Source organism: Embiotoca jacksoni, unplaced genomic scaffold (assembly GCF_022577435.1).
Source record: "Embiotoca jacksoni isolate LCO1_2020_lvr unplaced genomic scaffold, fEmbJac1.0.p SCAF_26, whole genome shotgun sequence".
Classification (NCBI taxonomy): Eukaryota; Metazoa; Chordata; class Actinopteri; family Embiotocidae; genus Embiotoca; species Embiotoca jacksoni.
The window spans coordinates 2009533-2036045 of NW_027185377.1; the positions used below are offsets into that span (position 1 = coordinate 2009533).

At 47.4% G+C, this 26513-nt stretch overlaps 1 protein-coding gene across 5 annotated transcripts in view; it reads left to right on the forward strand.

Annotated features, from left to right (window-relative positions):
* LOC138204648 (PH and SEC7 domain-containing protein 1-like) overlaps positions 1-26513 on the forward strand; it is a 52381-nt gene that overhangs the window by 1703 nt on the left and 24165 nt on the right. Inside the window, exons 1-10 of one of the 5 annotated variants that reach the window (XM_069160019.1) lie at positions 3076-3224; positions 9210-11652; positions 11913-12030; positions 12639-13200; positions 13432-13899; positions 20014-20208; positions 21402-21482; positions 22387-22499; positions 22838-22896; positions 24261-24350. In XM_069160019.1, the coding sequence (XP_069016120.1) occupies positions 9508-11652; positions 11913-12030; positions 12639-13200; positions 13432-13899; positions 20014-20208; positions 21402-21482; positions 22387-22499; positions 22838-22896; positions 24261-24350 (3831 nt within the window). In that variant the 5' untranslated portion in view covers positions 3076-3224; positions 9210-9507. Of the gene's footprint in view, positions 1-3075; positions 3225-9209; positions 11653-11912; positions 12031-12638; positions 13201-13431; positions 13900-17605; positions 17954-20013; positions 20209-21401; positions 21483-22386; positions 22500-22728; positions 22746-22837; positions 22897-24260; positions 24351-26513 lie in introns of those variants that run through there. The other 4 variants (XM_069160021.1, XM_069160020.1, XM_069160022.1 and 1 more) reach the window with 4 other exon arrangements.

Sequence of the window (26513 nt, forward strand, 5' to 3'; positions counted from 1 at the left end):
GTTCTTCACGTTTATCCGCCCAAAAAATGGCACGTTCGTGGTTGGGAAATTAATCTGAAACAATTCCTTAAATATTCCATTTAAAACAAGTGTAAGAAAATCATTTCCGTCGCGTTTTTGTTTTTTTAAATCCAAGAATATGTTTAAGCTGAATGTTTAAAACCCAAAGATGTTACAGTTTTATTAAACCGCGTAAAGCGGGAAATCCTCCCGTTTTGGAAGCCGGATCAATAAAGTGTTGAAGGGACTGATCGTTTAATCATTTCACACTCGATCAGACCGTCGACTTGTGTTCGTTCTTGACCTCCGACGGGTGGAAGAAGGCGTTCGGTCGCGATCCTCCTCTCGTCACACCGGGGAGTTTATTTTTAAAACTCCAGCGATCAATGAGCGCCGTCGTCCGTCCCCGTAGGACTCTCACGTTCAGCCGCAGAGATGGCCGGTGGTCGGTGGAGGCGATCAATGTAATCTTTTAATTCGATTGGCCTAAACGTCGTTTGTCTGAAATAGCAGCAGCGGTCAACCCGAGCGAGTCGTCGCTTTCCGTTTCGGGCTCCTGAAAGCGTCGCCGCTTTGGTTTTCTTTTCTTTTCTTTTTTTTGGGAAAAGTCCCATCTGCCTCCGGAGCTGCTGACGCTGCTGGAAGGTAAAAAGCTGGCTCGGTGCTGCTTGGTGCAGTCTGCAGAGAGCGAGAGAGAGATGAGCTGGTGCTGATAGCTGCCGGTCACTTTCACCTGTTTCACCTCCACAAGGAAAAACCCGTGTGATCGGGAAGCTGCTGACGTCTCGGGAGAAAAATCCCGACGACGATGATGATGATGATGATGATGATGATGATTGAGGTTCGTCACCGTCAGACGTCTCCAAACTCTTCCAGGTATTAATACAAGTAAATATAAAGCTGCTTTAAGTTGGTCTGATCCGTTTTTTCTGTCTTCTTGGAGGACCGGATTAGCTCGTGTTGCTGCTCGGAGCCAGACGTCGTGACGCTCGCGCTCGACGTCGGAGGATGTTTCATTCAGCCGCGACTTTATGGAGATAAATGAGCTGCCTGCTTCAAGGGCTGTAGAGGGCAAAGAATGAGACACCTTTCTGCTCATATCGACACGTCTACACGGCCAAAAGTAAACGGACAGTCTCGTCCACGCTCTTTGGTCTGTGGCTGTTTTTCGTCGGGCCGATCAGAGCTTCCATGACTCTGATTTATTGATTAATCTGTCACGTATTCGTCTTTCGTCTGTACGATGTCACGTGATGTCAGCGAAAGACAAATATTACTACCATTTCAGTCAAACATCTTGGGACTGTTTTAGGTTTCAAGCTGTTAATTGGATGTTTTTTTTTGTTTGACTCTTATTTGATCTGAACATCTTCAACAGTTCAGAGGCAGGAAACCTTTCAGAGGAACTTTTGACAGTTTTTTTTTTGTTGACTTTTGGTTCGGTTCAATCAATCATCATAAAAGCGGACAGTAATCGTTCTGTTGAAGCAGTTTATTGATTGGCTTCCAACTTCTGAACCTTCTGCATAAAGCCATACATATAGACATGGTTTTCCCACTTTATTCTTTATATGGGGGCTCCGATGATGCGGCCTGTTGGCGGTCCAATCCCCCGTCCTAATGCCAACCGCATGCGGATTGATACTTATTATGAGGGTTAGGGTGTTTTCGTATTTTAAAATAAGTTGTGAAAAGCCTTTTACGTTTTTTGGAGGACTTTGAGCGGCCAGGTGTTCCAGCGTGTTGCGTGATATCCGTCTCGCACCTGTCAGGTGTGGAGGTGGTGAACAAAAACTTGGGTGTGGGTCTGTCGTTAAAAAGCAGATTTTGTTCAGAAACCCAACACTGTAAAAAATAAATCAGTGGAGTAGATATGTATGTTTATATCGGGACAAAACGAGAGTGCTCGTGTTCGTCTTAAATATTTCAGGAGAGCTTTTACCTTCTTCTTCTTCTTCTTCTTCTTCTTCTTTTTCTTTTTCTGCTTCTTTTTCAGCGTGTTCAGATCTTAAAATGATATTTGGATCTCCCTGTTTTTTTTTGTTTTTTTTTGCATCGATTGTCTGTCGTATCACGTCATCAGATACACGTCAGCGTCGTAAACTCACTGTAGTTCATATGCTCCACTGAATTATTTAAAAAAAACCTGGCACGAAACACGGTCGTCGCTGTACGTTCCAAATATAGACGGTGCACAACACGAGGCTTTATTAAGATGTTATATTGTGCTGCGACATACAAGATTAATCTAATGAGAGCTGAGTGGTAAAATGTACTTCAGAGCAACTTTTCTCTTCTTTACATCTCCGCTTCACTACATTTCAGAGGGAAATGATTTCATAGCTTCTTCCTGTTCATTTTAGTGATGAATATTTCATGTAATAAAACGTAATCAGGTTAAATTATGAACCATTATGGCGGATATAACCGACCCGAGCATTTCAAACTGGCTCCAAATTCACAAGCTACAACATTAATTTGCTTCTTACAGTAATTTGAATACTTCCTCGTGAATGCTATAACTTCATCGCAGTGAATAAATCACGTATGAAATTCCTGAAAATCACATGTTTACGTGTGAATGTATCTTGTGAAACGGTGTTAAATATGTGATAAATCCGCCCTTTTTCTTCGTAAAGATTAAATTAGTGTTCAGCTGGACTTTAGTTTTCTTTTTTTTTTTAAACGTGCTGGAGACGTCGACCCCCCCGCTGATCGGACCACATGCCCCGTTTTTCATCCACTCACATCTGCTGCTTTTATTTTGAACTGTATCCCACATGGAGATGGAGGAGGAGGGGTGTGGGTGGGGGCGTGGGGGGTAGGGGGGGTGTCCAGATTGCACTGCCCCTCCCGCCCCCCCTCACCTTCCTTCGTCTTTCTCCTGGCAGCACCTCCCATGCCCACACCCACCACTCCACACTGACTCAGCATGTATGTGAAAGGCAGAGGGGAAAGGGGGCGGGGCTAGGTGATCTGAGTGCGCTAATTGGCTGAGTTGCAAGCACTGCTGCCGGGGAGGGAGGGAGGGAGGGAGGTAAGGAGGGAGGGTGGTTGCGCCGGTCGGACAGGTCTGCACCGACTGCTCTGCCGGAGAGGAGGAAGGAAGGAAGGAAGAAGATGAAGATAAGAGGGAAGGGAGACGGGACGAGAGAGAGAGAGGATGAGAGCAGATAAACCGTGTGGGAGGTGTGAATCCTGCATGGATGAGGCGGCTGTGAGAGGTGAGTGTGAGATTAAGGTGGGAGGAAGAGGAGGAGGAGGAGGAGAGATTTGTGTGTGTGTGTCTGTAGTACAAATGTAGCTGTGAGTGTCTCTGGTTTCTGCTGACAGCGCGGGTTGATCAAGATAAACAAGCAGCGAGGCGGCTGACGGTGTCGTGCTGCTGGATCCAGATGTGTGTGTGTGTGTGTGTGTGTGTGTGTGTGTGTGTGTGTGTGTGTGTGTGTGTGTGTGTGTGTGTGTGATGTCGTCGTAAACAGATGACTAATGCACAGAGGGGAAAAAACAGAAAAGTGGGGCTCTGCGCTGGACTGTGTGCGTTTTTGTATGTGTGTATATGTGTGTGTGTGTGTGTGTGTGTGTGTGTGTGTGTGTGTGTGTGTGTGTGTGTGAGAGAGAGACAGAGTGTGAAGCCATGAATGAGATTTCATGTGTGAGAAGACGGACTGAATATTCATGTCCCACCGGGTCGGTGTGAACATGTCAACGCATGCACCGACACGCGTGTGGAAGACGTGTTCCTCCCCGGTGTCACTCATACCGTCAGGGAGCTGCTGCAGGCTGGAGAATCAGCTGACCGCTCACGTTGTTACGATTTCATTTTTATAGATTCTCGTACACGTTTTGGTTTTTTTTTTGCTGCGTTTTTTCCTCAAATTTGCACGAGTCGTCATATTGGTGAAGATGTTGTTTTTCTGTGTGCTGGCGGGCTTCGTTGGCGCGTTACGCTCCCGGGGCCTCCTAACAGTCATCTCGGAGATTTTAATAGATTAATGCAAAGTTGTTCATATTTACCACAGATGAATGGACAATAGAATTATCGAGAGACATCACGTTTCGGATGTTAGTTTGTAGAGTTGCAATGATTCGCGGGTTATTCAGTTCGTATCGATAACTTAAAATAATAGTTTTTCTTTTGCAGCCCTGCTCTGCTGAGCATTAATTGACTTTACAAATGATGCAGAATATTATTATGGAAGCTGCACAAATGAATGTGTTTTCATAGTAAGAATGGATTACACTAGTTTAAGTGATGCAAAAGGGTCTTTCAGCTCATAATTGTTTTTAATAGCCTGCAATTTATTCAGCCTCTCGCTCTCATTAGTCTTATTTCCAGCACCTGCAGACAATGTTGTTGTTTTTTTCTTTGTGGAAAACGAGCTGTGTTCAGTTGATCCAGGAAGGTGTTTGAAATGTCTTTGGTGTAATATGTATGTAAGATGTTACTTCTTTGGAGGTAAAAAGCAGTTAGTTTGGTGTTTCTCCTGCAGGGTCCAGTGGAGGTGACCTCTCAGTGAGCTGGGAACTTCTCTCAATCTGTGGAGCTATAATATTCTACATTATATAACATAGCAACACCGAGAAGGTAAATTCACTTTTAAAATGACGCGCGAACTCTTGTTACACTGTAAAACAAGACGAGAGGAAATGAAATCCCGAACGAGGCTTCGAGGTGAAGAGTTGTTTCTTCTCTGTGTCCTCCTCTCTCCTCGTTCAGGGAGTTGGAGGAGTTGAACGGGCTGCAAGGTCACGGCCGGTGTGCTGCTGATTGAACTTCCACCAATAATCCTCTCTGTCCTCTCACACACACACACACACACACACACACACACACACACACACACACACACACACACACACACACACACACACACACACACACACACACACACACACCTCTGCTGCCTTTGAGTCAGGAGCCCCTTCGTCGTTTTTTGTTGTCTTTGAAAACCCCGTCGGCTCCTCGTATCGAACACAAACCAGAAGTCAGAGGACGGCTCCGACACTCGGCTTTTTTTTAAATGTAATTTTAATTTCACTTCGTCCTCTTTCTGCTTCGTTATGATCCAGTGCGGCAGCAGCGGATGTTTCTCAGGGTCTTGAGCTGTGAATTTTTTCGGGTGTGACACTGAGCCCTCAGACGATTCCTCTGGAATTTGCATGAGTCGGCAAAGCCGAGCCAAATCCAGTCCGTGATGTAACCGAAGATCAGACGTGAGAGAAATCAAACGGTGGCTTCGAGCAGCGCCAGTTCACCGTCAGGAACCGTGATGCTTCGTGTTCGACTGTGAACGTCCTTAAAAGAAAAAAGAAAATCCCTCGTCACTCATTAAGTTAACATGAGCTTTATTAATCCCCCCACCCCACCCCCACCCCCACCCCCATGTGTTACTACTTAAAACTGCGCCGACCTGTCACGTCGTTGAAATCATAGCTGCTGTGTGCGCGGCGCCAGCAACAAGCAGGCTGGGAGCTAATATTAGCACGAGCCCCCACCTGCACCCCCACCTCCCCCCCACATCACATCCAGGGAGCTAATATTAGAGCTGCACTCGCTGGCTGGGGTTTAATTACCTGTGTGATTTGACTCATAAAAGCCTCGTCCAGGAACCCAGTGGAGTTCATCTGTGTGTGTGTGTGTGTGTGTGTGTGTGTGTTGTGTAGCATTATAACCCCCGAAGGACAACAACAGGATGAGTCATGAATGGAGAGCAGCCGTGGCTTTCTGTTTTTCAAGGTGTGATGAGAGGTGCCGCTCTGAAACGTTTAAGGTGTTAACGCTGACAACTTCACCAAAACGTGAAAAACTTTGTCGCGGTGACTAAAAGGATCGTTGACGTCGTTGCAGCAAAGTTCTTATTTGGAGCATCGTGTGTTGTCACGGCGACAACAATCAGAATCAGATTTCATTGGACGAATTCCTTCAAAGTCTTTGTGACGTCATGTCGGTGTGGACAGATGTGGACGTGAACCGGAGGGAAACGACTACGAGCTGCTTTTTTTTTTTTTGGGGGGGGGGGGGGGGGGGTGTGATGCTCGTCGTTACGTTCTGTCGTAATTTACACGATTGTTTGTGTCTCGTGCTCCTTCTCTTTTTTTTTTGAAGTCTTTAAAGGCGGGGGGACAAGACGAGCGTCGTAAATCGTCTCGCAGCCTATAAAAAGCTGTTCTATTAATGAATGTGAAACTTTGACATCTCCGCTACGGTCTGAACTCTCTGCGTGAGGAGATGTGAGTCGGATACGGTGGCGAGACGGAGGTGGACGTTGAAACAGACTCTTTGTATTTTCTGCCAGAGGAAGAGCGCTCTCGGATCGGTCGATGTGTTTCTGTCTTCCTGTAACTCGACCCTCCCATCGGTCTGGCCGGCTGCCAGCTCTCCTTCCACATACATGACTCCATCATCCCGCCGTCCTTTTACTTTCCATCAACGAATGTCCCGGTCGGATGATTCTTTAATGGATCACCGGGCTCTCTCCAGAATCGATACCGGTCAACGTTAGTCCCACAGACTTCCTTCCTCCTCTCCTGGTGGTGAAAAATCATATCTGACAATCTGCGGTTTTGTGCGAATTAAATGGCTGACAAAAACGAAACAAAAAGCCAACATGTGGCCAGATGTTAGGGAGACAAAGTCAGCTTCCAGCTGGTTAAACGTCTGCACTGTTTCCTTCTGCTCAGCAGGTATCATTAACTGACATATCAGAAGAATAGACTTTACTGAAGCTCCGCCCCCCAAAACCTTCATTTGTCCTCACCGACGCTTAAAGCAGACTCCTGTTTTGTAAATAAAGCCGTGTGTGCTGTGATTAGTTCGGCTGGAAACGTCCCTCCAGGTGACTAATTTCTGTGTGTACTTTCAGTCCGACTGTAAACAAACATTTTAAATATGATTCATTAAGCTGCAGGAAGCTCGAGATGTTTTTCTGCGTCTCCTCGTTTTCCCTGAATCTCTCCAAACTCAGACGCAACACACACATCGATGAGAAATCCACTTTAAAACGGGGTTTTAGAGCCGAGGAAGCTCGTCGTCTTCCTCACACCTTGTCTTTTTTTAGACAATGAGGCCCCGCTGAGCCTCCAACAACCGGACAAAGACCCCCTTTTTTTGGTTGTTTTGTTTTGTGAATGGTGTCGCTGCGGGAACAGTTAGCTCTGAGGTGTGAAAGTGACAGAAAGACTGGAGTGTGACAAATGGAGAGGCCGTAAAAAAACAAAACAAAAAAAGAACACAGAGAAGCATTTTAATTGCATTTTAAATGAATGTTAATGAAGGCCTGATAGACGAAGCGGCAGCAAACAACCACAGAGACGGACGATGAGGTCGTTTTAGGATTTGTGAGGAGGCTGAAACTGCCGGTGAGGTTTGACTGCGATGTCTGAAGCGAGGCGGCAGAAACATCAGTTGGGGTTAAAAGGAGGGAAAGATTCGCTCGCTTCAAGTGCCAACGTCCTCACAAGTTCTCTTTGTTCTGTCAACTTCGATTTTCGCCGCTCACGTTCTCTCCCACTGCTACCATACGGCAACTCCAAGCTGTCGCTGCTGGCAGCAGTCACTAGCCTTTTTTTTTTTTTACACAAGAGATCTGTTGTCTTGTCTGCTGGCGTGGAAAGCCGTTCGCGCGTTAAGACGAAACAGAACGGTGACAACCGGGAAGAATTCAGTGGCCGTCGAGAGATTTAGATCGACGAAGAGAGAAAAAAGAGGCTCCGGGATGACGAAGAGGTTTTCTGTGATGATGTGGTTAAATCTTCCTGGAGCTCATGTTTTGACTTTTCACTGAACTTTGAAACTATCTTTTGCTCTGTTTTTTATTGTTGCATCGTTGTCACGGCGACTCCCGGAATAAAACCCGATCAGATCAGGCTCATTTAAACCTGTTTATTTTCTCCATTTCTGACCGTTGAGTTGTTTTCATTCAGAAACTCGATGAGCGCCATCACCAGGTCTTATCAATACGGAGTCAGGGAATGGGAGAGGAATTATGGGGGGGAAGAGAGAGGGATTTCCTGCTTCCTCTATCTACAGGATGAGCTCATGTTACCTCTGACGCCACGTAACAACCTCGTATATCCCACGAAAACCGATCCGCACAGGAGATTTAACAGCGAAATAGAAATCCTAAAGGCAGCAGACCGACAGCGTCGAGTCCCGACATCCCTGAAAGGTTCAATACGTCTACAACCGAGATCTGTGTCGTCACGGAGACTTCTGTCTGCATATTTTTAATAAAAATAAAACGAGTGAAAATAATGGAGAAAAAAACAAAATATTGCAAATGAAAGAAAATAATAAAGCAAATAAATCCTGATTTACAGTGAAAAGATGACAAAATACCAGCAGATAGAGATATCAGATTTGTGAGGAGTGATGAAGACGCTGCGTCCTTCCTCACATTAACAGCTCAGCAGCAGCTTTGGCCCTGATTCATCCTGATTTTACAAACCTCGATTTAATGATTGATAACTTCTCACGTAAACAACACAGAACTGTCGTTAATGGCTTAAATCGAAGGAGACGCTTCTTCAGTTATATTTCTAATCATAAATCACTTGATTTATTCATTTCCATGAAAATCGAGGAACTTGGAACGCATAGTTTTCTGTGGAAATTTGCTCTTGATGTTTTTCGTTTTTGCAGTAAGTCTGCTAAAATCCAAAGATAAAAGTCTTTGCATTGAATTTTTTTCAATCAAACTGATAATTTCATTTCTCTTCAAAGCACAGAAATCCAGTCTACAAATGAATTAGACTTGATTTTAAGGACTCGTATGTTGGTTTCTGGTCTTTCGCTGACAGGAAGAACATTTTTAATTGCCTCAGTGTGTTCTAGGGAAAAGTGTTTCTACCTGATTTGAAGGAGAGGAGAGGAAAGCTGGCCACCATGAAGAGAGACAGGATATCTTTTGAATACGGGGATAACAGGCAGCCTCTCCTGGAAGACGTTCAAGGAGCCGCATTCTGTTGTTCACATGAAAAGCGACAGAAATAGTTGCGCCAGGAGTGACACAGTTTACCGACCACACGACGCGTGAAGCGGTTTGAACGTTGGCCGGTGGATGCAGAGATGGTCGGACGCAGACTTCACGCTTTTGTCCGTTTGTGTACGGAGAGGTCACGAATACCCGAATCACCCGAACCGTGTGTGTCCGCAGTCGTCTGAGGATACTTAAGATAACATCCGCCTCCTTTTCTTTGGTTCACAGGTATGAGGGATAAGGAGGCGCTGGAGGCGTCCCACGGGCACGTTTGTCCTCTGGCCGTTCAGCCCGTGAGTCTCAGCTGTGCACACAGACGCTCTGGGAGGCAGAAGAAGAACGGTCTAAAAATAAACTGACACCCACCACCAGCAGGAAAACAAAATCCAAAACCGACAAAAAAACAACAACAAAAACAAAAAAAAGGACAAAGAAGAATCTTCTTGTTTTCGTCTCTTTCGGTCCGACTCGTTCTCTGCTCCATTTTCTGTTTCCCTCTGCCCTCATTACTCGCCGAGAGGAGGTCATGTCCCACTCTGGAAAAGTCCTTCATCTGTATGTGGAAGTGAGGTCTGCCCCAGATCAGAATGGAGGGAAAGGAGCGTTTAACGAGAGCGAAGACGGGATCGCCCGGGGGCGTTCGGGTCAGGACAATCCCGCGGAGCTCCTCTCGCAGCTAGCGAGCCAGACGACGTGCCAGACCGTCAGCAAGGCCGCCCCTTCCTCCTCCTCCTGCTCCTCCGCTCACCACCCGGTCCAGGACTGCACGCACGGCCAGTCTCCATCCCGAAACACCCTCAGTTTTCAGCTCCAACAAGCCGGCAGCTCGCCCACGGTCGCCAAGCGCTGGAGTTCGCCCATCCACTCCTCGCCGTCACCCTCCTCCGGGAAGGTCAGCGTCCCCCCCACTCCTCCCGCCTGCCACAGGCTGAACGAGGGGGCAGTCGGCGACGGGACGCGGTCGGTGGTCACCTTCAGTTACATCGAGAAGTCCAACGTGAAGACTCTGGACAGTCCGCGGAGCAGAGAGGAACGCTCCACCCCCTCCCACTTCCGAAAACGCCTCAGCGACCCGGTTTGGTTCGGGAGTCCCGATTCGTCGTGCGGCTCCAGTCCCAAACTGACTTTCCGATCTCCCGGGAGTCACCAGCAGACCTTCTCCCCCGGCCTCCGCCAGCAGCACCTGGACCCCATCGGCAGGGCGGCCAGCCAGAGGGCCGTGGAGGAGTTCGGCTCCCCGTTACTGAGGATCAAACTGGCCCACGCGCTCGAGCACACCTCGTCGTCGCGCTACGGCCAACAGGCGCGCTGCCAGTCCTGGGCCGGGTCTCCCGTCCAGCGCCAGAACATCAGCGCGCACCCCAAAGACCACCTCGCGGACCGCAGCCCGGCCGTCTGCGGGCTGCCTCGGAGCCCGGCGTCAGACCAGCTATCCTGCCAGTCCAGGCGGTCGCCTCGCTCCAGGCCCGGCTCCTACGTGGAGCTTCAGAGTCCGCTCCACTGGCCCGGAGAGGACCGAGCCGCGACGGCAAGCCCGGCCACCAAAAGACACGTTCACACGTCCTGCAGCAGGAGCGCTTCACCGCAGGCGGCGATCCTCCAACTCGGCAATAACGGAATCGAGGGCTTGAACCAGCTGAGCGACAGCAAGTCTTCCTCTCCGGCTCGCAGCCCCGAGGTCGCCCGCAGGCTGGCGGAGGAGGCCACCAAAGTATCCTCCATTTTAACGGAGGCCAGGAGGTCCTCGTTGCACAACGCTTTAGGAGAGATCACGAGCGGCTCGAACTCTGGAGAATCGGCTCCAAACGCACAACAGTTCAAGCAGACGCTGAAGATGAACATCCCTTTAAACGACCAAAACACGCCAGCGGCCGACAACACAGACTCTCACCAGCCCGAACACGCACACGAAACCAACTCCCGCACGAACTGTGAGCCGCGTCGGGACGACCGCGTTCAGAGAACCCAGCATCACGGCTCCCCCGCGCTTCCCTCCCGCGTCATCCGTCCCTCTCACCCTCCCACCGAGTTCTGCTCCCCCATCAGGGACCCCCGGCTGTTCCTAGCCGAGCTCCGAGCCCCCGACACCCCCACCCTGCACCGCCGTCAGCCCCCGCAGTACACCGGAGACTCCTGGTCCGCGGACCGGAGAGGAGGCGACCTGAGCTGCTTCGAGAGAGGCGACTGCACGGAGCTCGCTCGCCGCCTCTTCATCAATCAGAGCGTGGAGGAGGCGCCGGTCAGCTGGACCTCCAGGCAGCAGTGGGGGAACCACGTGGAGAACAGCCGGAGCCCAGAGCCCGGATCCGAGTCCGACGGCAACCAAACTCAGTCGCGACAGCGCCGCCGGCCGCTCAGCCCGACGGCCCAGCAGAAACGGGCCGAGCAGCGGAGGAGGGAGATCCTCCTCCTGGGACCCGTGGCGCTGGACTCGGCCGAGGAGGACGAAGGTTGCGACGAGGAAGGACGAGGCCTGGAGGTGGAAGGGATGCAACCCGGGAGGGTCGAGGAGCCTCCGGAGGCGGAGCAGAACGGAGCGATGGGAGGGTCGTCCTCCAGGAGCTCCAGCGGGGTGACGGGCAGCCTGGGGGACAGAGACTGTGTGTCCCCGGAGTCCAGTCAGTCCAGTCACCAGAGCAACGAGACCGGCGCCGCCACCTCAGGAATACAGGTGGGAACCGGCTTGTTTGGAAACAGAAACATACATCATTTTGGAAGATAAAAAATTTATCAAACGTTTGCAATAAGTATGACGCTGTAGTCTGTTAGCCTAGCTTAGCATAAAGACTTGAAACAGGGTGAAACAGTTTACGTAGCTCTCTCCAGTTAAAAAAAAAAATCACTTTGCTTTTTTGTTTGTTTCTGTGTGTGTGTGTGTGTGTGTGTGTGTGTGTGTGTGTGTGTGTGTGTGTGTGTGTGTGTGTGTTGCAGACGGACAGCGGATGCGGAGCGCCCGTGCCGTCGCTGCACTGTCAGAGGATCGCGCGTGCCAAGTGGGAGTTTTTGTTCGGGACTCCTGCTGAGGAGGCGGCGAGCAGGGGGGAGAAAAGTGAGCTGCACATCCACCTCCATTACATCTAATTACTGCTCACTCCTTTTTTCCTTCTTTCTTCACACGATAATGTTTCACACGGAGCTGCAGAGGTCAGTTGAGGATCAGCAGCGCCTGTCAGTGTCGTTTAGGGGCAAAATATTTCGATGTAATATGTCAGACGGTGACTTAAATAGAGCCGGGTATCATTTAATATCTTCTGTATTAGAGCTGATATGATATTTAAGTTTCAATACCAACTATGAGTGATATTAAAATATTTCTTTATAAAGCCTAGAAAAGGACAAATCGAAAACTCATCAAGAACTTTGGGTTAAAATTGGCCATGAAAACAGCAATGAATTGGTTTATTATTGTGTTTATACGCATCCAATAGGAATGAGTGTTTATTTTATCACTTATCAATGCTCTTATCAACTCTTTAGGTTTACCATGCAACAAACCCAAATTCAAGAAAAGAAATCCATTAAACTGGTTCGATAATCAGCCGTAGCTTTTTTTTAAATTCTTATAATGATCCACTTATTAAAAGGAGTAAATATTTTCCCTCACGGTTAAAACCAGGATCTGAAGTTTATATATTTCCTTTTTTTCTCCCTCTGCAGATTCTCTGGAAACCTCCACAGCGCCTCCCAGTGGAAACTCCAGCGAGTCTCCCACCCCGACTCCCCCGTCCTCCCTCCCTCTGCTGTCCGCCAATCACGAGGTGCAGCACGTGGAGGTCGAGCTGGTGACCCCGCCGCCGGCCGTCATCGGGACGTCGCCCAAAACCGGCATCATCCGCCGCACGCTGAAGTACTCGGAGACGGACCTGGACGCCGTCCCGCTGCGCTGCTACCGCGAGACCGACATCGACGAGGTGATGCTGGCCGAGCTGGACGACGCCGACTCGGCGTTCGGGAGTAACCGCAGCGTGCAGGGCACCTCCGGGACGGGCAGCAGCCCTCTGGGGGAGCTGGCTTATGGGAGGACAGATGGGGAGAGGAGAGGGCGGAGGGAGGAGGAGGAGGAAGAAGAGGAGGAGGAGGAGGAGGAGGAGGAAGATGACGATGATGAGGAGGAGGAAGAAATGGTGAGCTGGGCGAGCGTGAGGATGCAAGGAGACAGCAGGAAGCAGCAGTACGCAGCGGAGGAGGAGCCGGAGGTGTTCGGACACCTTCTGAAGAGGTGAACAGGAAAAACACAAAACTGTAAACACACAAACAAACAGGATTTTCCCCCCTGACCTACATTTTCATCTTAATTTGGACTTCACCCATAACCTACTTTTTAAAGTTGGTCACAAACAATAAATCACATCTGTGGGGGATGTTTCCATGGTTACCACACATTTTAAGTTTTTTTCCGTCACAGCTGTGTTCGTCGCTACTAAAAAAAAAACCGTCCCTCTCTGTCCAGACCGGTGGAGACGTTTTTCGACAACCACCACCCGGCCCTGAAGTCGCCCATCCTGGTGTCCGGCCCCCGCTTGGCGACGGAGGACACCTTCAGCCGCCACTTCGAGAGCATCATGGAGTCCCACCGAGCCAAAGGGACGTCCTACAACAGCCTGGACAGCGAGGAGCTGCTGACCTCCAGCACGCAGACCGTCCTGACCTTCGACCTGCCCACGCTGACCCCCGCCATCCACGGCCCGGTCTGCCACAGCGCCCGGCAGATCGTCCAGCTGAGCTTCGCCCCGCTGGCGCACGACGAGAGGCCCAGTCTGTCCGACTCCATCTTTACCGTGACGGGGGACTCGGACGCCACCCGGGCGCCGTCCAGCGAGAGGCTGAGCAGCGGGTCGGACGACACGCCGCCCAGAGGACCGCAGCGGACGCAGCTGAGCAGCAGCTGGTACAGCAACCCGTCGTTCTCTCTGCCCAGGTGAGTTAGAGCGGCAGGTAGGTGGGCGATTCAAACAGTTGCTTAGTTGCACATCCGGCAGGCACGCAGAGACACTTTTGTTCCTCTGAAGTTGTGTCTCTGGGGTCCAAAAAGAGTGATTTTTTTTGTTTTTTTAATCACTACGCTTTGGTCTCCTCCACATCCTGAGGGAAAAACATCTTTTACCTGCTACTTGCCGTCTGCTGTTTGTGCACAGCGGAGTCAAGCTGTCGCCGTCTGGAGGGACTAGAGCGAACGAGATGGGCCGCAGGAACCGAAACAATGAGCTGAAAGTTGCTAAAATAAAAAGAAAAGCTCGGTGGAGCTGAGGCGAACGGCAGAACGACACCTTCCACTTTCTACAGTTATCATAAAAATATTGATCAGAGCTTCTTTACATTCAGCGTCATCATTATTTCCGGCATCAACCGCTTTTACAGAAGCTGTTTCATCTCAGCTTTTTGTCGTGTTTAAAACAAAATACAGTAAAGTCTTTATTCCCTAGTTTGTAACACAAGGCTGTATTAAAATACACGATATAACCAAAAGTATGTAGACCGGGTTGTGCTTTTGGTCTCGGTCTGTGTTTTTTAGTTGATTTGGGCCCTTATTTCCTGTTTATATATTAGTGCTACAACATAGCGTGATATTTGAGGTAAAAGTGTTGTAGTTCATTCCAGTTTAGATAAACTGAGCCGTGTCCCTGCAGAAACGCTCGTCCCAGAACTTGACCGGCCGCACAGAGTCCTGACCTCGCTGTGTTATCGGCCAACATCAGTGCCGGAGCTCTTCTAATGCTCTTGTGGCTGAAAGGCAGAAAATCCCCGGAGCATCGCCGGGATCCAAATAAAACCTGGCGGGCAGCCTAAAACCAGAGGAGAGGAGGGCGCGCGTTAATGGAGCGTTAATGCTTGTGGTTTAACGCTCATACGGGGTTTAATTAAACACACGCCGTCAGTAGGTGTCAGAGCGCTATCAATAACACGAAATCATTCCTGCACGCTCAATAAATAACGCAAAATAAAAAAAGAAGACAAACTTCTTTCCGTTCACGTACTCTCTGGGCGTCCACATACTTCTGGGCGTTTTGTGTTCTCTATCGCGGCTGTTATTTTGCAAGTGAGCGGATCAGATTTGGCGTTTCCACACATCACCGACTTGTCTGCGTTGGTTGCTGCGGTAACGGCGTACGTGCAGCTACGCTGGTGGCAGCAGACAATTCATTTGTGCGTCCGTCCGGGGACTGTTGATCTTTTTTTTAGCACTCTGTGACACCAAAAACCTTCAATCTCTGACAGGTCTAGACGCTACTCTCTCCGTCTCTCTGGAAGTGACATCATCATTGTGTGACGCAAGGAAATCCGATCTGAGCCGGCAGAGCGTCCAGACTGAGACTAGAAATCTGATTGGGAATCACATTTCAAACCTCCAGATGTGGTTTTTGGATCTGATTTCAAGCGGTTTGTTTGCTGTCCAGACTTTTAAATGTTCTGTTTTTAGGAAGTGATGCAGTGTTGACAGCTGAATAACGCAGGCGAGTTCAGGTTTTGAGTGTTGAATGAAGACAAAGTCACTCAGTTATCCATCTAATTATTCTGCCAAGCTTTCAGTTGAATATTGTCATCATCAGCTCAGTAAAACCCGTCTCGTGGGAATCTTTTACGTAAACTGTTGATAAGCAGTTACAAATGTCAAGTTTCTGATGTTAATTCAGTATTAATGTCGTTGTGATCGTCTCCTCTCGGAGGTCAGAGCTCCGCTAATGGACGTCTGTCAGACTCCAGACGAGCGATGGTCTCCGTCTGCGTCGTTCTCCTTGTGCAGAGCGGTGCTGCAGTGCTATTCTGGAGCCGAGCAGCCGAGTGAAGGTCGTTAGAAGGCCGCCTGTGGTCCCTCTGCTGTCTGCCAGTGTGTGTGTGTGTGTGTGTGTGTGTGTGTGTGTGTGTGTGTGTGTGTGTGTGTGTGTGTGTGTGTGTGTGTGTGTGTGTGCGCACTGTAGGCATGTTACACAGAGGCAGATGGCTGCTGCAGCACTGAGGGGACTCACCTTGACAGTTGGAGTCCCGCAGACTTAATTTCGCCTCTCCACAGACTCCCACCTGCAACAATTCTTTACTTTACTTCCTCCCTGAAATCCTTCGTCTCTGTGACATCCCTCCGCCAGCAGAAATAAAAACCTGCCTGCAAAAGACGAGTGACAGACGAACCGTGTCACAAATCTCTCTCCTCCTGCAGCTGAGTGTTTTTGTGCGGCGGTGTGTGTGTGCGTGTGGTGTTTGTGTGTGTTTGTGAGGTGGCCCGGCTCCCTGAATGTCACCCTAACTTAGTGTGACAGCACTGCAGAGGTGGAGCGACTGCACCGACGCCGCCGTGGCCACTAGATGGCAGGAGAGAACAACAATCACACTGCCAGGTGCTGTTTTGATAAAAGTGAGCAGCACTGTGTGTGTGTGTGTGTGTGTGTGTGTGTGTGTGTGTGTGTGTGTGTGTGTGTGTGTGTGTGTGTGTGTGTGTGTGTGTAGTGTGTGTGTGTGTGTAGTGTGTGTGTGTGTGTGTGTGTGTGTGTGTGTGTGTGTGTGTGTGTGTGTGTAGTGTGTGTGTGTGTCCAAGAAAGGAATCCAGTCTCGAGTTTCAGCTGATTCATGTTGAAATTTTGAAAAACCTTTTACATAAACGTGAACTGGCCGTTTAGTTTTTGGCTCGGATTTTTCTTGGCTAGAAACTCCAGTAAAACGAACCGTGAAGGTGAACGTTCGCCTGCCGCTGATCTTATTGCACTTTTTTTACGAACCGCCCTGAAGAGAGACGAGGAGGCAAATATCTCCAACAGCCTGTACTTTTGATAAAAGTTGGAATTTCACTCCCCTCGCCCTCCTCTTCCTCCTCCTCCTCCTCCTCCTCCTCTTCCTCCTCCTCCTCCTCCTCCCCCCTCCTCACATCACCCTTTTCAGACGGCCTCTTACCACAACACAGTGGCTCATTGTTGCCGAGCTGCCCGGTGGACTGAGAAAAAAAGGGCTCAATTATACGCGGACCTCCGTTAAAGCAGAGGGAATTCTCTCAGGACCTCTCGCCATTGTGCGAAAGCTCCTCGATGAGACGACGCCAACAGGTGGCGGCGCCCCGAACTACAGATCTACATTATGAACGGTCCTGCAGGCCCAGATGAAGCGTGTGCTTAGTAAACAAAGCTCCACAGACGTTGAAAACTCTTCTTTTGCCTCGGGGCGTTCAGGGCTCGAAGGGGAAACACCCAGTGGAGATCCAGTTTAAACCCGACACCTCGTAGCTTTGTCGGTGTGTAAAAAAAAGAAAGCTCAGAACAGAAACAAGGTGGACTAGAATTCGTACAACGCCCAAAGGATGGACACGCTGACTCGGTGTAATAAGAGATCCAGAGAGAGAGAGAGAGAGGAATGAATGGAGGGCAGGAGGAGGGAGGGAGACTTTCAGGCAAGAGACGAGCCAAGTCTCATGCCATGCTTCGAATCCAAGGTCAGCACGGGACTGAGAGTTTACACAGTGGAGCAGGGAGGGAAAAGGAGGGAGGGAAAGGGAGGGAGGGAAAGGGAGGGAGGGAGGTAGGGGGAGGAGTGAAAAGAGGGACGAGAAACAACAGCAAACAGACTGACTGGAAAAGATAGAGAAGGAGAGGCATTGCTGGACAAACAGCTCTTTTTTTTTTTACTTTGTGAGGGAGGAGGTGGGGGAGAAGGAGGAGGTGGGGGAGAAGGAAGCTCGCTGTGAAGATCAAATGACAGCAAACACCCGGAGAGAGAGAAAGAAAGTGGAGGAAAAGTGAAAAGAGTGGAACCCATGAAGGATCTGGAAAGCGTCGAACTCTGCCGGCCTCTCTGGAGCGACTACAGGTGTTTCTCCGCGGTGCGTTCGGGGACCGTACGGCGATGCGTTCGGGTTACGAGGCGAGAGGGAGGAGAGGGTTCGGCAGCTGCCGGCGGGGCGACGTTCAGGCGATGCCGGCGGTCTTCTGCTGTCGGGATTCATCTGCAGCCGGGGAGGAGAAGTGTTTGACTAGTAGGCGGTCCTGCCACAGGTATGTCACCCAGCCAGGAACCCGTCTCACCTGTCGGGCATGTTGTGGACAATATGAGGATTTGAAGAGCTTTTTTTAATTATTATTATTATTATTATTATTATTATTATTATTATTATTATCCAGAAGGAAAAGTGTTCATCCAGTTTACCACTGAACCCAAAGGCCTCCGTGTTAACATGTCCTCACCGAGCTGTTTGTTCCGCATGCTGACGGGACGGCGGTGTCTTCGTTCATTAGTCCAGAGGGACATTTTGCATCAGCTCTTGTTTGGATTGCTGTGAATATTCCCCAAACCTGCATGTTCCCCAGAGGATAAACCCTGATTCCTGCACTTTTTCCTTTATTCTAGGACGACCGAGTGTTTACATTCTTCAGTTAAAAGTATCCCAACATCTATCTGTCAATATCTAGTCAATGGTCTGGCACCAAACCTTGTACAGACGTTCATGGTTCCCAGATTATAAATCAGATTTTGGCAATTTGAAGACATGACCTTTGCTTCCAGATGATGATCCCTTTCCTGTAGCTCCTTTTTTAAGTTTAAAAATGCCTTTTTATCAACATTTCTCAACAACTATCGTTTGTATTTGCAGAGATCTTTAGATCTAGACGTACATGTTCCTCAGAGGATGAACCCCTTTTTAAGAATTTCTTAGCAGCTATTAAATATATTCCTCTGAAATGTACTTTATTTCCCCGCAGGATAACCTTTAGTGATCTTTTAACTTTTATTCTTTGGCACCAGCGTCATTTGTCCAATTCTTTGATTGATGCCTAAATGTCTTAAATAAATAATGAAATCTCCTTCAGCTGCAGCTCTTCTGTGTTCACTGCAAATTAGCAATCGTGAGCATGCCAACACGCTAAGCTCTATACTACCTGGCTGTTGACTCTTTGTCTTGATCCTCTGTGTACTCTGTGAAGCCGCCGCTGACCTTTTGACCCCTCGTGGCTTTCTTTACCAGCGAGCTTGTGTTATTAAAGACTGTTTTCTCTGCTGTGATTTGTGTTGACTCATGTGCTGTGTGATGTAGATGTGAGAAAGGGAGAAGCAAAGCCGTGGGACTGTGGTGTTTTTTTTTTTTCTTGGCTCGCTCCTCATGTCGAGAATAAAAATCCAAAATGAGAGCTCGCCTCCTTCAGGAAGTGTTTGTGGCTTTTTGGATTCTGGGCTGCCGGACCGTTCATTGTTATTTTTTCTGCGACCAAAATGAGTCGCACGGCTCTCGACGCCCAAAAAAAAAAAAAAGAGTCACCGTCATGTTGGATTTTTTTTAGTGAATGAACTCGGGAGACCTCGTTTCTGTCGTCCTTACTTTTAGCAGAAGCTGGAAATGAGTCCTCTTCTTCTTTTTCTTTTTTTTTTTTTTTTTATCTTAGCGTGACATAACATGCTTAAGTTATTATCACGGAATAATTCAGATGTAATAAGGTTTGCTCTTCTGAACTGCCTGATGCTCTGAAGGGGCTTAATTAGGGAAGCGATAACGGAAAAAAGCAAAGAAGCCAGCAAAAGAGGAGATTTTTGAACGCAGCTGTTTGATAATCACACCGCGTGTTATGTTTGAATATAAAATTAAATCTGCTCTGTTTATATTGACACTCATTCATTTCTGTCCTCTCACATTATCCTTCCATCCTCTCACCATTCATCATGTTTTTTAATTCTGTTTAACAGATACTTACCTTTCTTTTCATGTTTTCATTTCCCCTTTATGTATTTTGGTATTCTTGACTTCATTAATAACAGCTGGGATCTTATAATTTAAGCACAAAATCAGATGTTAGTATTATTGAATAATTGATATTCTGGAGGTTTTATATCACTATTATTCATTTTTGTCCTCCTTCTATGCTCTTTTTTTTCACCGTTCTTTTTTAAATTATTTACCAGTTTCTGTCAGTTTCTCCTCTTTGTCTCCTAAAGTCTTTCATTTCCTGTCTCTCCCTTCCTTTACATATATTACCTCTTTCTGTCCATCTGTTTCTCAGCACCTGATTCTAATCCACACTTTCTCTCTGCTGTGTCTTCAACCTCTGACCCCCCCAACTCTCAGCAGGGAGAAGGCCCGCCTGGCGACAGACTCCGAGCTGGACCAGGACCTCAGCGACCGTCTGGGTCTGGGCAGCAGCGAAACCCTCACCAACGGCAGCCACCGCGCAGACGTGGCGGCCGCCAAGCGCCTCGCCAAACGTCTCTTCAACTTGGACGGATTCAGGAAGTCGGACGTGGCGCGCCACCTCAGCAAAAAGTGAGCTGCTCGTCGGGCCTTGTGATGTGGGGGGAAGTCTTAGTGTCTGGAAATCCCAAAAGTAAAGTTCTGAGAAGTTTTGGGTTAAAGTGCACATATTGTATTCATACTCCTGCACATTATATAATATATTCTGTTGCTTTCTCTCGTTGCCAATCCTGAACACCCCGACGACCGCCTACCAACACCCGGACATCACCCTGAGGACACTGGCACCAACTCACTCGCAAAAACAAAACAAAAAACGAGGCTTAGCAACCTCCCAGAGCTGCATAGCAACCACTGCAGCAACCCTAGAAACACCGTAGCAACACTTTGGAACACCTTAGCGACTACATGGAAAACCATATTTACCACCCTCTAAACACAGACAGTTGCCTCCCCATAGCAACCGCACTCAACGATTTAGCAACCAGCCATAGCAACCACCTGTCGCTAAACTTGTTAGCAATCGCCGCTAACTCTGAGAGCGCTGAGTAAGAGCCGATATGTGCACAACAACCTTGTGATGACGTCATACTCTTCAATGCACCAAGCCGCAAATAATGGCTTACACATGTAATACATGCCGTTAACAACTACTACCACGTCTACCATCAATCAGGAAGTCCCGCTGCTGCTCATAAGTATGCACTGAAGTGCAGTGTGTGATTTCCAACTGTGCTGTGATTTGCATGTTGTTGGAAACGGCTCCTTTCTGCTGCATCTTATGTTTATTTAATGAATGCTAATCGAGCGGCGCACACATTCTGCACGTTTTACTGTACTTCCTTTTTACATTCTGCCGACAAAGCGCCGTGTTTTTTAGCGGATCTGCATTCTTCCTCTGCTCGATCAGCCCGTCAGTCTGTCGCGCTGATGAGAAAGAATTTGGGATTAAAGAGTTTCCTCACTTTTTGACAGATGCACCCTGAGAATCTCCCCCCTTTCTCCCTCTTCTCTATATATATATATTTATTTATTTTTTTTGGCCTCCGGTCTGCATCTCAAGCTGAGCGCACCAGTACACACTGACTGACTGCCTGACAGCCCAAACTGAGGCCATTCACTGAGCTGGCGAAGACATCATTTGGACATTTTAATGCTTTAATGGTCTCTTTAGTTTCTTTGTTTTTCATCTCCCTCCTATGTTGATTTTCTGTTTTCACATCCCCACTTAAAACGTTGTTTTATATTTGTTTGTTTGTCTGCAGTAATGACTTCAGCCGCATGGTTGCAGAGGAGTATCTGAGTTTCTTCAATTTTACAGGTCTCGTTCTCGACCAAGCACTGCGGTAAGAAAACACAGTAGACAGAAGCAGACAGTGAAGTTCCCTGCAAGCTATTTTTAGCACAAGCCATAAATTGTTTGGATTAAAAACATGTAAAGTCCTTTCCTCTGTGTCATGGTGACTTTGAATTGGCCTAAATTTGAAGGAAAACCGCCACTTTTGATGTCTCAATACTGACAGGCAGGAGTGGATGCTCTCTGCTGGTGTACACTGCCCTCTAGAGGACAGCTATGGCATTGCATTTGAAATGACGACAGTTATAACTGTATCTTTAGGAAGTAATTATAAGCATTCAGTGTATTTTTGTGTTTATTCTCTAACAGATGTTTCAAATTGTATTCTTTGAATTTATTCAGATTTAGGTTCACAATTAATTTGTTTTATTCTGATGTATTTATTTAAAAAAAAAAAAATCTGCTCACCTCGTATTGTTGGAACAGCATTTATATTGATATTTATTTTGAGCAACAACTGACTGTGTTTTTAGATCTGCAGTTTTTCCTTCCTTCTGTTGGAGGTTTCTTCCTGTTAAAAGGGAGTTTTTCCTTCCCTCTGTCGGAGGTTTTTCTCCCTTAAAGAGGAGTTTTTCCCTCCTCGCTTATGTGGGAATTGTTGAATTCTTGGTATTCTCTGTATATTGCTGTAAGGACTTTAATGTGTTAAGTGCCGTGAAATAACCTGTGTTGTGATTTGGCGCTATATAAATAAAATTGAATTAAAATTGAATTAAATACTACTAATGTGAGACTGGATGTATATATATATATATATATATATACATATATATATATATGTATATATATATATGCACTGTAATCCTCCTAACATTTTAAAACAGGTCATCTCTAAATCTGTGACCAGTTTTGCTGTTTGGTAACCGTCTGCTGGCTCTGTGTTTGTGCCGCAGGACCTTCCTCAGGCAGTTCGCCCTGATGGGGGAGACTCAGGAGAGGGAGAGGGTGCTGTCACACTTTTCAAGGCGTTACATGGACTGCAACACGAAAGTCATCCCATCAGAGGGTAAGGGCGGGGCTGGAGGGAGGTGTTCTCACTGGCAGCAATGGAAGATTTACCACCCCCCACATATCAACATATTTTAATAGTTTTCTTAATCTGATATGTTATGACCGTAGCGCACGGCCAGTAAAAGCTATCATACAGATTATTTAAATAAAACACCATTCTTTACGTTAGAATCACAAAAAGTAAACATGCTTTTATTTTTTTTATTTTTTTTTATTTCATACAGTATCACCATGCAGTTAGGTACAGTATATGCAAATTGAAAAGCAAAACTAAGTGGCTAAAGTGAGGATGAGTCATTTTGCAGAGAGCGCTGACGCTGTTTTCCACTCTAGATGCAGTTCACACGCTCACCTGCGCGCTGATGCTGCTCAACACCGATCTACACGGTCAGGTAAGTAGGCGTGTGTTGGCGTGTGTTGGCGTGTGTTGGCGTGTGTTGGCGTGTGTGTGTGGACGTGTAAGAAGAGGAGCTGCTGTACATCGAGAGCGCTCACTGACGATAAACAAAAGAAAAAGAGAAGTTTTTTAAGAACTCACATCAAAGGCCCCTTTTTTTTTTTTTTTGATTAACGGTTCAGTTTTGGGAATATAAGACGGATCTCCAGCTGATGTGGATCTGCAGGTTCTTTCCAGCCGCCATTAATCTGCTCGCTGCTGCACTCGGAGCTTTCCTATGCAAATCTGGGCCACTGGCTGCTCTTCCCTGTGATAGCGCAGCTCAGTGGATGAATGATTAATTAAAGTGGCTATCGGAGTGACGGGATTGAGGATCAGCTCTTACAGGGAAAGTTTCAGCGTCTTTTAACAGATTTAAATTTGACCTTTTTTTTTTGTGTCCGTTGCCATCGGTGCGCTGCTCGTCGTGAATATTATGACGAGAGACGGGCTGTCACTTTTTAAAGATTTATGGTACATATGATATAAAAACCAAGAAAAGACGAAAATATTCTTTTCTTTTTTTTTTACATTTCAATGATAACTTGATTAGGAAAACTGTTGAAACTGTAATTATTGTTGAGTAGTGAAATAATTTAACTGAGTATAATTTGAAAATTGGAGATAAGGGGCCTGAAACAGAGTGCAGACATTAAAAACATGTTTTATAACTTAATTTTAGAGATATAAATGTTTTTTTAACAAAATAATTGTTGCATGTCAGTTTGAATTCCTGAAAATCTGTAAAAATCTTTTCCTTAATGTCTTCACTTGTTTCAAAAACAAACTTGAAAATAGTTCTTACTCTAACATTTTAAGTTCATTTATATTTCAAGTGTTTAATCCTGATACTAAAAGGAAATCTGTAGAAGCCAAACTTCTGAAATGTTATTTAAACATAAGTAGCATTAAAAGATTCATCATCTTCATCATCATCATCATCATCGTCACCAGCTTTTCTGTCCAAACACATAAAAACATTTCCACTGCGATTCTCCAGCGACAGTATTTATTATTAATCATCATCATCATCTGCTTCTTTTTGGATGATTAAAATTTTAAGTATGTTTAGCTCATAATTCATTGTGCTTTAAAAAAATAGAGACTATTATTGGAGTTCATCGATTCAACAGTAAACGACATTTCAGGCTGTTTCAAGTCGCCATGAGCAGCATAGACGGACTTCGGGAAGTGTGTGTGTTAAATACAGAGCAGGAGGAGTGTGTGTGTGTGTGTGTGTGTGTGTGTGTGTGTGTGTGTGTGTGTGTGTGTGTGTGTGAGTGAATTAATATTCAAATTAGTTTTCTACTCTTCTCCCAGAACATTGGGAAGAGGATGTCATGCACGCAGTTCGTTGGCAACCTGGAAGGACTGAACGACGGCCAAGATTTTCCCAAAGATCTGCTCAAAGTAAGCTATTCTCAAGTCGAAAATAGCACACACACACACACACACACACACACACACACACACACACACACACACACACACACACACACACACACACACACACACACACACACACACACACACATCCCCAAATGAGAGCGAGGCGGCGTGTGCCAGCCCTGTATTGTCCCTCATATCTGTGCACCGAGCCTGGCTGTCTGGGCCGCGCTCGCTGCCAGCTGGCGTCGGCCTGATCTCTGGAGGCCTCCAATCAGAGGCCTGCCTGGGCCCGCCACTTCCTGGTTACGCTCCGGCTACGGCGCGGCGCTGGAAGACTCATTGTTGTGTGATCCGGAGACGATGGGGAACAAGACGCTGGAGGGGTGGTGGTAGTGGTGGGGGAGGGGGGGTAATCTGTGCATGATTTATGCAGCATTAGATTAGCCTATTAGTCTAAACCGGTTGAGCTCGGTTGCGATATACGGTGCAGCCCGTCAGACGAGGTTCAGACCGCCAGCCTCACCGGGTTGACTGTCTCCTAATGATGATGGCGCTGATAGAGTTTGGTCTGCCAGAGTGGTCCGTCGATACGCCCGCGGGGGCCAGTCAACAAGTTGTAATGCGGGAAATTTATAATGCACGAGGGAGAGAATGACGGGAAGGCACTCTGAAATGAAAAGCTGAGGTCGTTGTTCAGGGCAGACGGCGTCCGTGCTGCGGCCGCATGGCCGCCAGCGAGAGGACACGGAGACACAACGAGTCCTGCATTAGCTGTTTTATTTACGCCTTTTTAATCAGGCCTTCTCCTTTATTCTCACTCTCTCTCTATTCTTTCTTACCCCGCAGCCCCAAAACCTCTCCTTCTTCTCCTCTCTCTCCTCTCTCTCCTCTCTCTCCTCTCTCTCTCCCTCTCCTCCCTCTCCTTCTTCTCCTCTCTCTCCTCTCTCTCCTCTCTCTCTCCCTCTCCTCCCTCTCCTTCTTCTCCTCCCTCTCCTCTCTCTCCTCCCTCTCCTCTCTCTCTCCCTCTCCTCTCTCTCCCTCTCCTCCCTCTCCTTCTTCTCCTCCCTCTCCTCTCTCTCCTCCCTCTCCTCTCTCTCTCCCTCTCCTCTCTCTCCCTCTCCTCCCTCTCCTTCTTCTCCTCCCTCTCCTCTCTCTCCTCCCTCTCCTCCGACTCCCTAATTGTTGCGCCTGCTGGCTCTCCTCGTGTCGGCCGTGTTCATGCAGTTTAATCTCCGTCTCTCCGCCACCTTTTTCTCGCCACTCTTTCACCTCCACCCTGTTCTGCTCTCTCTCTGTTTTTCTTCCGGCCTCCATCACAGCTGACCCGTCATCTCCGCTGTCGGCTTATCTTTTCTCCTTCTTCCCTTTGTCTCCTCTCCTCGGGTTGTTTGGATCTCACTCATTAACATCAAGCTAAAAACATTTAAATAATAATAGTTTTCTGTGAAGACCTTCACGTGGACGACAATTTAACCCGACGGACGCAAATTGCGTCTAAATTCCCACCGCTTCTTCTCAGGTAATTTGCGCAGCGTGTATTAATCAGAGAGATGCAGATATTTTATGAAACTGCACGACTTGTGCTTTCCAGAAATGTCCACGCCTCGTCTGTATAACGAAGCGTTGCAGAGATAACAGACTTTAAAGTTGCATTAAATTTAATAATCGTTATCGTTACGAGATGAAATGTTATTTTTTTCTTGATGGAATTGTTGTTTTCCTTGATATAAAGGCTAATATACAAAATCCCTCAGTATTATCAAATATAAATACATCTCTTGGTGTTTGGATAGCCTCGACTGTCCTGAATAAAACAAGAAACAGCTTAAAAGTGAAAATAGTGAAATTACAAAGAAAAACAAAATCCACAGTCGTCATTAATCAGACATCAGGCCTCAGAGAGAGCTATGTTTTAGGGGGGTGTGTCTGGTTTGATTGACATCCCTCGGGCGCCAGTTTCCCAGTATAGGTGGGCGGGACATAGCGTCCTTCTCCTGAGTTCGTCCAAATATGGTCACTTCTGGCAAAAAAAAAAATGCTGACTTCCAAAATGGTCATGAGGTCATAACGGGTTTCCGCTCGGTCAGCGTTAACTTGCCCGCTGGTGCAGTTGTTGCAGGTTGATGGAGGTCAACTCATCAGGAAAAGACACCGTCTTTATTTCCAAAGTCGTAATTTTGATCA